Source organism: Melopsittacus undulatus, chromosome 1, assembly GCF_012275295.1.
Source record: "Melopsittacus undulatus isolate bMelUnd1 chromosome 1, bMelUnd1.mat.Z, whole genome shotgun sequence".
NCBI lineage: Eukaryota > Metazoa > Chordata > Aves > Psittaciformes > Psittaculidae > Melopsittacus > Melopsittacus undulatus.
This window is the reverse complement of record NC_047527.1, coordinates 154,227,950-154,241,697: the sequence shown is the minus strand read 5'-3', so window position 1 is coordinate 154,241,697 and position 13,748 is coordinate 154,227,950. Positions and strand designations below refer to the sequence as shown.

General features: G+C 39.6%; 2 protein-coding genes across 5 annotated transcripts in view; both read left to right on the top strand.

Moving 5' to 3' along the window:
* ANLN (anillin, actin binding protein) overlaps positions 1-13,748 on the top strand; it is an 819,922-nt gene that overhangs the window by 546,016 nt on the left and 260,158 nt on the right. The window lies entirely within an intron of this gene.
* STARD3NL (STARD3 N-terminal like) lies at positions 2,215-12,696 on the top strand. Of its 3 annotated transcripts, XM_034062044.1 has the most exons (8): positions 2,215-2,512; positions 5,083-5,160; positions 6,924-7,001; positions 8,317-8,370; positions 8,474-8,591; positions 10,435-10,533; positions 11,415-11,483; positions 12,219-12,696. In XM_034062044.1, exons 1-7 carry the CDS (start codon positions 2,288-2,290, stop codon positions 11,465-11,467), a joined length of 705 nt encoding a protein of 234 aa, XP_033917935.1. In that variant the 5' UTR covers positions 2,215-2,287; the 3' UTR covers positions 11,468-11,483; positions 12,219-12,696. The 3 variants fall into 3 exon arrangements, with proteins under 3 accessions (XP_033917935.1, XP_033917941.1, XP_033917946.1); XM_034062050.1 differs by lacking the exon at positions 8,317-8,370 and having other exon boundaries at positions 2,221-2,512; XM_034062055.1 differs by lacking the exons at positions 6,924-7,001; positions 8,317-8,370 and having other exon boundaries at positions 2,221-2,512.

Below are 13,748 nucleotides of genomic sequence, written 5' to 3'. Positions count from 1 at the left end.
GAATAAATAGCCTGACTTCAGAACTCGGTTGTGTAATCATTTAGTAAAAAATAAACCTTAAACACCATGTGAAAGAAATTATAGGAAGTAGGCAAAACAGCATAACCTAAATTTGCTAGCAGAAGTGTGTTACCACTCACTTGCTAATCATGGCAAGTTCATTGCTCTTCTTTGTTTTCATCTGACATCTAGCCGTCTGCTTGTTGGTGTGTCTTTCAAAACCTTGGTGATAAGGTATTTCAGGGTTCATTCATACTCATTAGTATAGAATCAGTTGTGAATTATAAATACAAGAGTAATTTGTATGCTGTATATGAGATGTACTTAAGTCTGTCCTGGGTATTCATCTTCTGTGTTGGATGAGAAATGTTCTTTTGGCCTGAGGGATAGAGAAGAGCTGCTATTCCAGGGACAAGCAAAGCTACTCCAGTTCTAAGTACTCAAGATAAAGCCACTGTGTTGGCATACTTTAATTTTGTGTTGTCTCCCTTCTTTGCTCTTCATTGCTGTTTTTCTCCCACTCTCACCTGCAGAGATCCTTAGACCTCTCACCCCAAGTAGGGTAAACGAGAGGGTAAAAATGAGAAGTAATGAAGATGCTCAATTGTACATCTTCTTGAAAAGATCTTGAAACAGGAGTGAGTGCAGTACAAACATTTGTCTTTATTCTGGTTAATGATGAAACTGGCTATCTCAGTCTCATATTCCCACTGCTTAATTTCTCTGCTTGTATGCTCTGCTACACCTCTTCAAAAGAGATCAGGCCCAGCAAGAGGTCTGTCATGTTTCTTGGTCTCATGGCTTACAGCTGAGAACCAGAGGACATATGCCTTGTGTTGTTTTTGGAAAGCCATGGCAGGAGCATCCTGGGGTGATTGCCAGCAGGAGCAGGATGGCAGTATCCTGCCTGTGCTTGTGTTTGGTTTGGCCCATAGCCATGTCCCAGAATGAGATGGTGATTGATAATGGCTCTGATCGGTTGTTCCCTGCAGGCAGAGACCCAGCTGCATGGTAGTTTCTCTTGGTGTGGGTCTGTTACCATTCTCATCACATAGCCCAAGAAAAGCAGGCTTTGAGCTACTTGAAGGCTGTTAATATATTACTTGATCTAGACATTGGCCATACCTGGCTGGCATGCCTCTTCCTCTACTGCAGTGTGGGTGCACAGGCAACTCCTTGCCTACCCTTTCCTATTCCTGTGTCCTTGTATCCTCATGTTTGCTTAGTGGTGTGTTACACATCCCTGTCTGCTTTTCCTGTTGTGCTTTGTGTTCTTGCACGCTTGGAATTGGAACATTGTTGGAGTAGAAGAGTGGGCAAGGTTTCTCCTTCTGTCACTGAAAGGCAGCCCACACAGGAAGAGACAAAGAGCTTTGTTCTTGAACTTCAGAAAGTATTTCCCCAGTGTTACAGAAGCTTGTCTGATGGGATTGGTATTGCAGGAGGCATAGTTTAATCTTCTGAGTATTTTGCAGAAAATGAAGCTTTCTGTGGCCTCCTTAGTTGACACTTTCTAGAAGCTTTAGTTAAAAGCTCAGACTGCTCCACTTTTGTAAGAAATTTAACCTGATTTTTATTAGTCTTGCAATCAGAAGAGATTTATGGTGGCTACATTACCTTAGCCACTGAGTTGCATACAGGTTTTTTCAGAGACCCCTTGTGTGCCAGTGCCATTTGTCACAGCAGCTGTATTCCTCTATAGCAGAACAAACAGCAATGTATTTGCTTTACAGGATGGTTACTACAATATACAGGGGTTTTAAAGGACTCCTAATCCTGTGGTTGTGTCAGCTCTGCATGTGTAGTTAATGGTGCCGTTTTTTAGGTAGTCTGTGGAAATTTCTGTAAGTTGGCCTCTGTTGAGAGTGTTTAAATCAGAACTGGAAACCTAAAAGATGCACAGCGTTGTGTTTGTCATTGATTCCCATGTAATGGTTTCACTCTAACAATGCGGAGGATGGAGCCTTCCAAATCTAGTCAGTGCTCCCTTATTCCCACCAGTCTAATTGAACATTTATCTTCTTGTTTCACAAACCCCCTGAGAGATGAAGAGAATCTGGCTAGATCTCATTTCAGAAACAAGTTTTTGAGCCTACTTGCCAAACTCTATTAGTTGTCAGCTGAGCAGGAAGAGAACTGACATGAGAAGGTGAAAACACCTATGGGAATTCTGGGGCTTTGGTGACTAATGTTATGGTTTTGTTTGTTTGTTTAGAGATTCTTCCTGTATGGATCAGCCTTCTAGTGATGGTGAAACTGGAAGAAGACCACTGTAAGCAAACCCAGGATGAATCGAGTGCCAGGTGATACAGACAATGCTCACAGTAGCAGCGTGGAATCCTGTCCTTCCTTGCGGGATGTCCACTCCATCAACCCAGCGCAGCTGATGGCAAGGATTGAGTCATATGAAGGCAGAGAGAAGAAGGGCATATCAGATGTCAGAAGGACTTTCTGTTTGTTTGTTACATTTGATCTCTTATTCATAACCTTGCTGTGGATAATAGAATTAAATGTGAGTTATTTTTTCAGTACCCTCAGACTGTATTAATTTATTTGTTCACTTCAGGAGTGGTTAATAAGTTGCTCTTTTCTATCCCAAATTATATGCTATTTTTACCTATTTAAATTAAAGCAGCTTTCATGAACATAGTATCTACTCAGCTGCATGTATCTGGCTTGTTATCATCTTATCATTAAACCTTTTGATGTTCTGTAGTCTGTGAATCAGAAACCATTGGAAATCCACTGAACTGTTCAGGCAGCAAATAACTGAAAAAAACCCTGTTATTTCAAAAGTAGCATCCTAGTTCATGAGCTGGGTTTTAAGCTATGATCTGAAGTATGTATTAAATAAAGGACACAGGGAAAATGGGAGGAATCCTTTTTCCAGGTAAGAAGAATCTTATATAAACATTTTTTGTCAGGATTCCTTTACAGGATAAATAACCTTGGTTATTGAGTTGGCATTCTGATGTTTCAGGTGCAGGCTGTTCAAGTAGTTCATTGTTACTGTGAAAAACAACACTTCAATTTGAGAAAGCAGACTGCTCAGCTGAATGCTGCAGTCCTGGGACTAGATTTCTGTTATCTCTCTAGGTGGCAAGGCTGCTGTATCCAGTGGGTAAAGGTAGCTTCTTTCAGATAAACAGCATAGGGTTCTAATGCATTTCTTCCTTTAGACCAGTTTCTCAGCAGCTTGTTCCAACTAAGAGGAACGGAGTCCAGGTTTGTATTGCTTGTTGAGGACTCACAGTACAGATTTTCATAGTGGGGCCCACAGAATATTTAATAATCTGTATAGAAAAAGCTACAAACTCATAATGTTTCAGTTTGAATGCTGCAGCTTTAAGGGACCTCAAGAACCTAGCAGTTTCCTTTGTAGAAATCTTTGTTTTAAGGAGAACATACTATGAACCAGAGTCCTATACAGCCCAGTGTGAGCAAAACTGAAAACCAGTTTTTTATCTTTGAAAGTCATAATATTAGAAGCCATCATTTGATATCTGGGATCTAACACATGATTAGGTTCTTCTGTTCTGTTGTTTTGAATTGTGTTCTTTGGGCAGTCAGTGCAGTCTGCCACTGGTGCCTAAGTAGTGGGACTTCAGAATTGCTGCCAGAGGTGCTGTAAGTATTGGTTTCCCTTTGTCACCATTATCCGGTGTATGTGATGCAATTTATGTTTAAACACTTCAGGGAGTAGCTCCATGGCAGGTTGAGCAGACCTCCACTGTTCATCCTTACATGAACGTGCTCATGCAGCTGTGTGTTGAACAGCTTGAAGTGGGGGAAGCTGAGCTTCTTTATTTGTGCTGAAGGGAGATGATCACACCTGATGCAGTACAGAAACCAAGGGGAAGCTCTATTTAGAAAGTTGCCAGGTAGCCATCGAGGGAAGGGAGAGGAGAAATTTGGAGTTGAAGAGTCTCAGGAAGACTGTGAGGGTGCTGAGGCGCTGGCACAGGGTGCCCAGAGAAGCTGTGGCTGTCCCATCCCTGGCAGTGCTCAAGGCCAGGTTGGACACAGGGGCTTGGAGCAGCTGCTCCAGTGGAAGGGGTCCCTGCATGTGGAGGAGCTTTAAGGTCCCTTCCAGCCTACACCATTCTGTGGTTCTATGAAAACTGCCCAGCAGTATAGTTGCGCTGAGTGTGGAAGTGTATAGACTGCATTACTTTGAGATGGTGAGCATATGCTGTTGGTGTTCCTTGGCATCCTTTCCTTGAAAGGATGACAATGTAGTCAAACTCAGTATTAAATCTAATGTTGGCTGTATTTTCCAATGCTTACATTTTTCCTGAAGTGCCTAATTGTTGAACTTAACAGCAATAGGATACAGACACTAAGGGTTTTTGTTTGCAGCTGAGATACATACTCCTCTCACTCTCTGACGCAATACATTGTGAATTACTTTCTTACTAACCCATTTTGAACAGGAAAGTGATGAATCCTCCCACTGGAAGGAAACACAGTGGCTAAGGAGGATGTAATTTTGAATCCCCTCAAGTAAATGAAAGATTTAACTTAGATGTTAGTTGTGGGGAAATGGTCTAGTTGCAGCTTCTGTGTGTTTTACAGGTTTGTTTTTTTCTCAGCTCTCTCAAATAGTGTGTGTGCTGCTAAAGACAAGATCTGGAGTGTGAATTCTGTAACTGTTTTGTTTCCTGTTTGCTAACATGTGACTGAGAACAGCTAATTTCTGAGAGCTTTCTGATCAGCTATTTTGGTTCTCCTTAGCAGACATAAAATGCTTTATGGATGTGTGTAACAGACCTTACCTTTAATCATCTCTTCTTCCATCAACAACTGGTTTGCTTTTATTTTGGGAGAGTCTGAAATGCAGCCTGCATAGGCCAGGTGATAATACTAAATGTTTTCATTCTGAAAGTTGTATATAATCATGAAAAACAAATAAGGACACTAATCTTGAAACTGATATCCCTAGGCTATATGTCCTTTGTTCTTAGTTTAGTGATGTTTTTGTACATCAGTGGGGAGCTATTAATTTCACCCTTCACAGTGCTATGTATTTTGGGTTCAGTAACTTCTGTTCTAAAGTGGTGTGTGTGTGTTGTTTCTTTGTAGGTAAAAGGAGGCATTGAGACCACGTTAAAGAAAGAAGTCCTACACTATGACTACTCTTCTTCATATTTTGATATATTTGTAAGTGTTCTTAAAGAAAAAGGAGAAAAAGCAGCAGAAATGTAGTTTTCCCATGTTCCTTCCTCCACACGTGTTCCCTAGTTTGAGTCCTGTGAAAGGAATGACCTTTTCTTGATGCTTTAAACTGGAAGGACTTGTGCCAAATTTCACCTGGCTAGAGCTAACTTAGAAAACCAATAGCCCTCCAGCTGTGAAATGAGGTTGTTGAAACCAGTGTTTTTGTCCTTCCACAGAAATCAGTGGGTTGCAGTGAGGAGATGCTTGTTCCCAGGCTGGCCTGGTCAGATGGTTTTCAGATTTCTATGTTTTAACTCCAACAGGTTTTTTTAACATTATACTAAAAAGAGATAACACTAAGTTTGATTCTCCTTGTAAGCACCTAAGGCACATGAGAGGAATACTGCTGCATCAGGATATTCCTTTTTCAGCCACGCTGTAGCTCTGTAGTTGTGATGCATTTTGCACTGCATGGACCAAGTTACTGATCTCAAAGCTGGTTTTTTATGGCTCTTCCAATGTTCCCATTCCCAGAGGCCCAATGTTCCTCCAAGGTCATTAATACTACCAGATCTTGTTTGCCTGGCAGAGATGAGTTGGTTTGGTATGTACTATACTGTATCCAGAATCTCTCTTTGAAATGGAGTTACCATGGAATGGTATGGAATGAGGTACCAGATACTAAAATGTCATAAGCTAGCAAACTATGCTGCTTCCCCCTTTCTTGTTACTTTGCTGGCAGGCTCTTTATGATACACTTTACTGCAGAAAGCGAAGTGATGCTCTGGAAATCATTTTGCCTTCCAGTTTAACCAAGGGTTAAGAACATGTAATACAAGATAATAGACTTTTATTCCCTGGAAAGGATGAAGTCATTGAATTCTGCAAAATGATTCATGAGTTATACGGGATTTCTTCTGTTCCTGCCGCACAACACTGAAACATATGTATTTGCATAAGATGAAATGGGTTCATTACACCTCTGGCCATGCCTGTCCTTGATATCTCTTAATTTCTAAGCATTTGTTTCACGTTTTTCTAGATTCTGAATGCATCTTTTAAAGCAAATTGGAAGAAATCCAATAGTGAAGAATAAATGGGGAAATTGAGGGTTAGCAGCCCTGATTCAGAAATCTTATCTGCTACTGATTGAATTTTCTGGCCCAGAAATACCATACCTTCCCTTTATTTACTGCAGAGTATTTGGAACAGCTTGCTGTTGCAGGCTCCTCCATAAAGAATTGATTGTTGCAATGCTAATATTGCAATAAATACTTAAACTGTAGTAAGTAGAAAATGATTTAAAGCAATTCTTCCCCTTTTCTGATTGCATTTGTGAAGTACTTTTAGTTTTTAATTCTACTCTTGACTGGTACCACACCACTAAGATCAGTGAGATGCACAGTGGTGCTCAAAGTATTTGCTGGATTAACTGCATCTAGATTTAACTGCTTAGATTCCAGCCAGGTAAAATGATCATGAACATACTTTGTATAGCTTTCTTGTGTTTCTAACTAATTTGTGTAATTGCACATGCTTGCATATTAGAGCCTGTATAGGCATATGAGTGGTGCCATTTGCTTTACAAATGGGAAATAATGTTTGTTTGTTTTATAAGCAGATGTTCAGATTTGTTCCTCAGTAACAGAGCTTGGATTGTCCTGTTTTAAGTCTTGTAAGAAATGAGTATTTTCAGTGAGCTGAGAATCTTGTGGTTCTGCTGTGTTCTGCATTAACCAACCACTATTTTTTTCCTTTCTCTATAGCTACTGGCAGTCTTTCGATTTAAGGTGTTAATACTTGCATATGCAATGTGCAGACTGCGCCATTGGTGGGCAATAGCTGTGAGTAGTAGCCAAGCATAATGGAGTTTTAACTAGAATGGATCAAACAGACAGAATTTTAGATGCCTCTTAACATTTGTATGTTAAGAGTCATCTTGATTCATCTTGATGTATAAAATCATCTTGATATAAGTAATCATCCTAAGGTTTGGTGTACAGTAACAGATTCAAAACTTCTGTTCTAGAAGATTTCCAGCCTAAAAACCAGAATTTAACAGCACAATGAGTGTGCAGCTCTACTGTGTAGATGAGAGAGAATGCAAAAACTGATGATAATCCATACTTTACCAGTCAGTGCTATAAACAGTAGGCATGTTGCTGACTTGGTGCACTGTAAACCTTATTTTCCCTTACACTGTGGTGAGTGCATGTAGAACATGTACATGTATAACTTTCTTCAGGTGATTAACATGCAGCTTGTTCAGTAGTCTGAGATTACATGTCATGATCTTTTAAGGTTATTAGCATGGTACAAACACACACAATAGCAACTACTTCTCTGTGTTTAAGTGCATGCCTCTCAAAGTCTCTTACTGTTGGTTCTGTAGCTGATGAGTACTTCCAGTGACATCCTTGAGCTTGATGCAGTTGTTTGTGAGGTGATGGGAGTGAAGCTGTCATGGTAGTAAGCAGTGAGATGTATAAAGCTTCACTGAAGGTGTTTCAGAAGCTGTTAAATTCCTACCTGTGCTTTACCAAAAGGTTCTGCTGTTATTTAAAGAACTGCTGGACCCAAATGCACTAGCAGAGTTATAAGCCTTGCCTAAGTACTTGTCCACTGCTGCTTTGTTTTATGCAGGCTGCCATTTTTTATGGCAGGGGCTATCAAGTCTTGAAAGCAATTAATGTTTCACAGTATCAGTACATGAATTAAACTATGAATTCAGATTTACTCCTGTAAAGATCTTTCACCTGAAATAGATGTTTTGATTTACATGGTAGCCTAAGAAGCATCTGGAGCAATTGCTGTTTGCTTTTTCCCAAATACATAGTTTCTAAAGGGACTTTGTGAATAAAATACTGGATCTTCATTATACAGGAAGATCACAATTTTTATAGCTCAGCATCTGTGTAGCATCTAAACTGCCTAATTGCTGTGTGGCAATTAACATTTGGAGATGTCAGTATTAAAAGGTACCTTTAGGAAGGAGGTTATTTTAATAACACTTTATTTGTATCATACATGTTATGTTTTATTAGTCTGTGATCTTGCTGTTGTTGGTAAATATTTTAAGTTGCAACTGATAGATAATGGCAGAAATGAGAAAGTAAATCCATTTACTAGCCTTAACTGTTCTTACCCTGTCTCTTTCAGTTTACAACAGCAGTGACCAGTGCCTTTTTATTAGCAAAAGTAATTATTTCACAGGTATATATTCTACTCAACTGTTTGGTTTACTTTGTTGTTTTCTTGAAAGTAAAGTTCTTCAGGGGTAACTTCTGTAATGTTGTGTGGTTTTCTTCCCTTCCAGCTGTTCTCACAGGGTGCTTTTGGCTACGTGCTGCCCATCATATCCTTCATACTTGCCTGGATTGAAACTTGGTTCTTGGACTTCAAAGTGTTACCACAGGAAGCTGAAGAAGAAAACAGTAAGCTTTTGCTATTTCCCCTCATTTTGGCAACGTTTGATTCCATGTTATCTGGCAGAAGAATGCTTCTTTCAGATTCTCATATGAAGACAGGCTGAGGAAGCTGGGCTGGTTCAGCCTGCAAAAGAGAAGGCTCCTTAAAGGGAGACCTTGGAGCAGCTCCAGTGCCTAAAGAGGCTGCAAGAAATCTGGAGAGAGGCTTTGGACAAGGGCCTGTAGGGACAGGCCAAGGGGAATGACTTTAACCTGACATAGGTGAGACTCAGATGAACATGAGCTCTTAGGCAGAAGTTGTTCCCTGTCAGGGGACTGAAACTAGATAAGCTTAAAGGTCCCTTCCAACACAAACCACTGTGGGATTCTCAAAGCTTCAAGAGCTGTAGGAAGAATTAAAAGACATGGCACAATTTTTCTGTGAAGGAGCACATGCCTTCACAGAAGTGGGGGCTTCATTACTTTAGAGAGGCAAAGTTAGAAGTTGCAAGGATTAGATCAGCAGTTTGTCAGGCACTTGGACTCGTACGTCATTTTTATGCTGAGGACCTGAAAATTCAATGGACTTGGGCTTTTAAAATTTTATTTTCTGAGCAATGCATGGAATAATCTCTGCTTCCTGTTTCAGGAGGAGCAGACAGAATGACTAATTCAGTGTCACTGAGGTGGAAAAGGGAAAGCGAAGAAGCATTGGGGAAAAACTGCTTCGTGCACAGGCAGAGTGAGACCAGAGCACTGGTGGATGGCAGCCTTGTGAGCATGAGGCAGCAGGGCACCTGACACTGTGTAGTCAGCTGAATGGAGGAAACCCATTGGTGTAGTTGAGAGTATTGCTTGAGTGGTGAAGAAAAGAGAGCCTAGATTTCTGCTACAAGTGTTTTTTTAGGTTCAGCAGCAGCAGAGTAGCTATACAGTGAACTCTAATGAACTATCTCATTACCTACAGTAGCTTAAAACTGCTGCAAGGGTATGTTGGCCTGTTAGGTAAAACCAAAAACTTCACATGAGCTTGGATGTCTCTGGGTTTTTTAGTGCTCTAAAATGCAATCTTTCTACTTAGATCCTTTCCTTCTTTTTCTGCCACTCCAAGAAAGAAGTTTATTAATGGCATGTACTGGGTTCTGCCTAGAGAAAGGGAAACTGAGGGTGATTATATTCCTCTTTTGAGGGGATGAGGAAATTCAGCTGCACTGCACTTCTGTCTCAATAAGTAAGAAATGTAACCAGTTCAGCGACTTTTGTATCTTTATTATCCTGAATATTCATAGACAAGGTATTGGATACATGCACATGTGAATAGTTGATCCTGTTGATAAAATTGAGATTATATTTCTAAATCCCTGTGGAATTCAGAGATACTTTGTTTTCCTTAATTCCTACTGTGCTTGAAATAGATGGCATATGTGTAGGGATAGATGCTGCTATTTCCAAAAAAAATGGGGTTTCACTGGAAAAGGCTGATTTTAAGCAATTAAGTCAGGCAAATGGTAGGCACATTTGGATCGTGTTGGGTGGTGGTATATACAAAGTGCCTCATTTGCTTGTAAATCTGAGGCAAATAGTGGGTTTATTCTGTACTAAACACACCAGAATAGCCCCATGTCATTTCCAGATCATTTTCCCGATTTCAGAGGAAACTGAGCCAAAAGGAGTGGAAGGTTAGAGTAACTCAGTATGTTGACACAGGCACATGGAAGAAAGCCATTGATGAGGAGTCTTCCAGTGGCAAAGGCAGACAGTGACTTGGTGATGTGTAGCAGCTCCCTGATCATTAAAAATAGACTTGACCTTTAAGATGCTCTGTGGTAGCACTGAGGATTGATTTGTTTGGGTGTTCTTGTCCTTCTAGGGTTTTTGATAGCACAGGATGCTTCAGAACGAGCAGCTCTTCTTCACCCTGGAGTCCTCTCTGATGGGCAGTTCTATTCTCCTCCTGAATCTGTAGCAGGTATGTTCATGTACTGAATGAGTTTTCACATTGATGTCAAAGTCCTGCATCTCTGACCCCTTCAGGGAAAGGCCAGGGCAAGGGGCCCTTCCAAGTTGAGATGTTCTGTGATCTCTTCTTACATGCTGGCACTAGTGTTTCTGCAGCAGTGCGCTACTTAATCTAGCCTAAACCTGGAGCTTTACAGTATCTTAGGATGGACAGTGAACCTGAACCTGCTCCAAAGTAAACGTTCTCCTCTCTCATAACAAAACCAAAAAGCCCTCTCTGTTCAAAAAGGCTGGTTCTGTGGGTATATTAAACTGAGGGCAAGTGTTAATTGCATCTCAACTCTGCATATCATGTGCTTTGCTGTAGTTGAGATATAAGCCAAATAAGCCCAAAAATAAATGCGAATACAGCAATATTTAAGACTGTGTTTGCAGGAACTGCAAGGAAACGAGTCATTTATGTCTAGGTCGAGTGGTTTTGAGTTACTTGAGGACGTAGCATGAACCCCCAAATACTGTGGCAGTCTTTTGTACCCTAAAATGCACATTTTTTCTGTAAACCTGTGCTGTATTACACAATACAATGAAAATATGCATACCTGCTATTGGCCAGAGATATATTTGCCTATCTTGCATTATGGATTTCTATATATTGGTGATACTTTGCTGTCTGTTTCTGGTTGTTGAGCATCTTGGCATTAATGCATGGCTTAGAGCTCCACCTAGGGTTGACAAAGCATTAGGACATGGGAAATCCTTGCTTTGACTTGACTTTAAATAAGTATTACCAGTGGGAGTCTGCTTTTTATTCCCTCTTTCCCTTTTCCCCCTCCCTTTTTTTTTGTTTTCTTCTTTCCTGTGCTCTAATAGCGTTCTTATCTTCCTTTTCAGGATCTGATGAAGATTCTGAAGAAAAACAAGACAGTGAAAAACCAGTTGTATAGCAGACAGGAAAAGCAGGTCAGGTGCTGTGCATACAACCTGGATATTCCTAAAAACATCTTTCTTCTTAGTTCTTTCCCAAATCATTTCAACAGTGGGTACCTCTTAGGAGTTCATCACCTTGAAGCCAGTCTGTTCCCTAATGGATGCAAGACTATTGAGAACCTGGGGTTGAGTTCTTGTTAACCCAGGCCTACAGGGCTGAGAGTGCTGTGGGGAGTGGGGTGTAAAAGGCTGCAGGGTAGGGAGAGAACCCCTCCAGCATTTCTTTGTGGCTGTGTGTTAGACTGCATGTGTAAAAGCTCCTTTTTCTGGGTGTGGGGAGAGATGCTTCTCTGGAGATGGCAATGCAAGAGTGCAAGGAAGGGAGTTTCTTTTAGTTTAGGTCTAGGACAAATGTTCTCACTTTGAATGGACAAAACTGTCTTAATCTTTCCCCTCCTCAGTCTGTTTAATACTATGAACTGGTTATACTGGAGCAGCTGCACCTGAAATGCAGTTTGGTTAAATATGAACAGTGATTTCCTAGTTTTGGAAATGACTTAATTTACTTTCGGAATTCTCTTGCCCCACGCTTTCACTTCACCACACATGGGAGAGCTCAAGCTAGGGGAGATATTACATGTTTTTGAGAAGCTGAGCTTCTGATCGGAAGTCTTCTTATAGTCCTCTGAAAGAGTATAAACCCTTTTCCTTGTATCTGTTTCTTTGACTTGCATCTTCCTTTACCCTGACTTGTGTCATCTCTTACAGAAAGAAAACCTCTGAGGGAAGTTGTTGGGGTTTGGAAACCAGCACCAACGTCTGTGACTGACTTGCTGATGGAGCTGCTGCAGGATTTATTCCTTAGAAAGCAAAGGGAATGGTTTCCGTGTACTGTAATACCTCACAAAGGTGTACTTTGGTGACATATGTATATTAGGTTGCCTCCCAGGTGATATGAAAATATTTGTCCATGATGTATATTATTATTCAGTGATTCCTGAAGTTGATCTTCTACTGACTAGGTAATTACTGGAGCGTGTTGTTCTGTGTACCTAATCAAGAGACTGGTAATATAATGAAGTAAAACTTCTCTATGGTCGAAGTCTATTTAATGATTGTTGGGACTCATGAGTAACATTATTTTATGTTATTGCTAATTTGTCCTTAGTTTTACATTTGCTTTTTTTAACTCCATGTTTGCTTTTTTAACAGACATGTTCACTTTCTAAAATAAAACTGTTAAAACAAGGGTGGTGTGTGATGAGAGTTTGTTGCTTTATCAGCTGAACAACACCATGTATCACTCCCTGAGTTCCTGGAGGGTCTTGAGGGTTCTGGTTTGTAGAGGTCCTGCACACAGTGTGTGCTTCTGCCGGCTGGAATGCAGTGGTACATATGTGGTGTCAAAGGGAGGCAAGGAGCTCTAAATATACCAATATTGTATGATAATATATGTTTTATATAGTATTACATTAGTATATACTATATATTTTATATGTAATATACTAATACATATTTTGTATCTTTTTCTTTTATATATTATATATTATTTATTTATATTTTCATATAAACAATAATCTTTATAGAACATATATACACATAAGGATATAAGGAACTATAAATATACTAATATATAATACTACATATTTTATGTAGTATTAGTATATACTATATATTTTATATATAGTATACTAATATATATTTTATATGCTGTTTTTATATTTATTATATTAATTTATTATATGTTCTAGATATTATATTCTTACATATTATGTATCTATATGTAATAATTTTTATAAAATATATAACATGCATATATACATATATGTATATATATGCATGTATACATGTTATACATGTATAGTATAAAATATATATAATTTATATTTTATAAAACGTATTATATTTTATGAAAAAATAATTGTATATATTAACATATGTAACATATACAAATATATATAAAAATATATAAGCAAAATATATAAAATATATAAATATAATATGTACATATAAATAATTATATAATGTATAAATCTGTACAAATACATAAATAATTTATATATAATATATTCATATATTATATATATTTTTCCCCCTGCCACCTAGGCGGCGCGTTCCTCCCGCCACCAGGCGGCGCTCTCCGCGGCCGCTGTCGCTCACACCTCGCTGCTCTCCCCGCAGCCAATCGCAGTGCAGCCTCGTGCTCCTACCTCCTTCCGGCCCCGCCTTCCTGTTGATGTTTGTCCTCGTGACAGGTCTACGCCAGCCAATCAGAGCGGCGGCAGGCCGAGGAGCGGG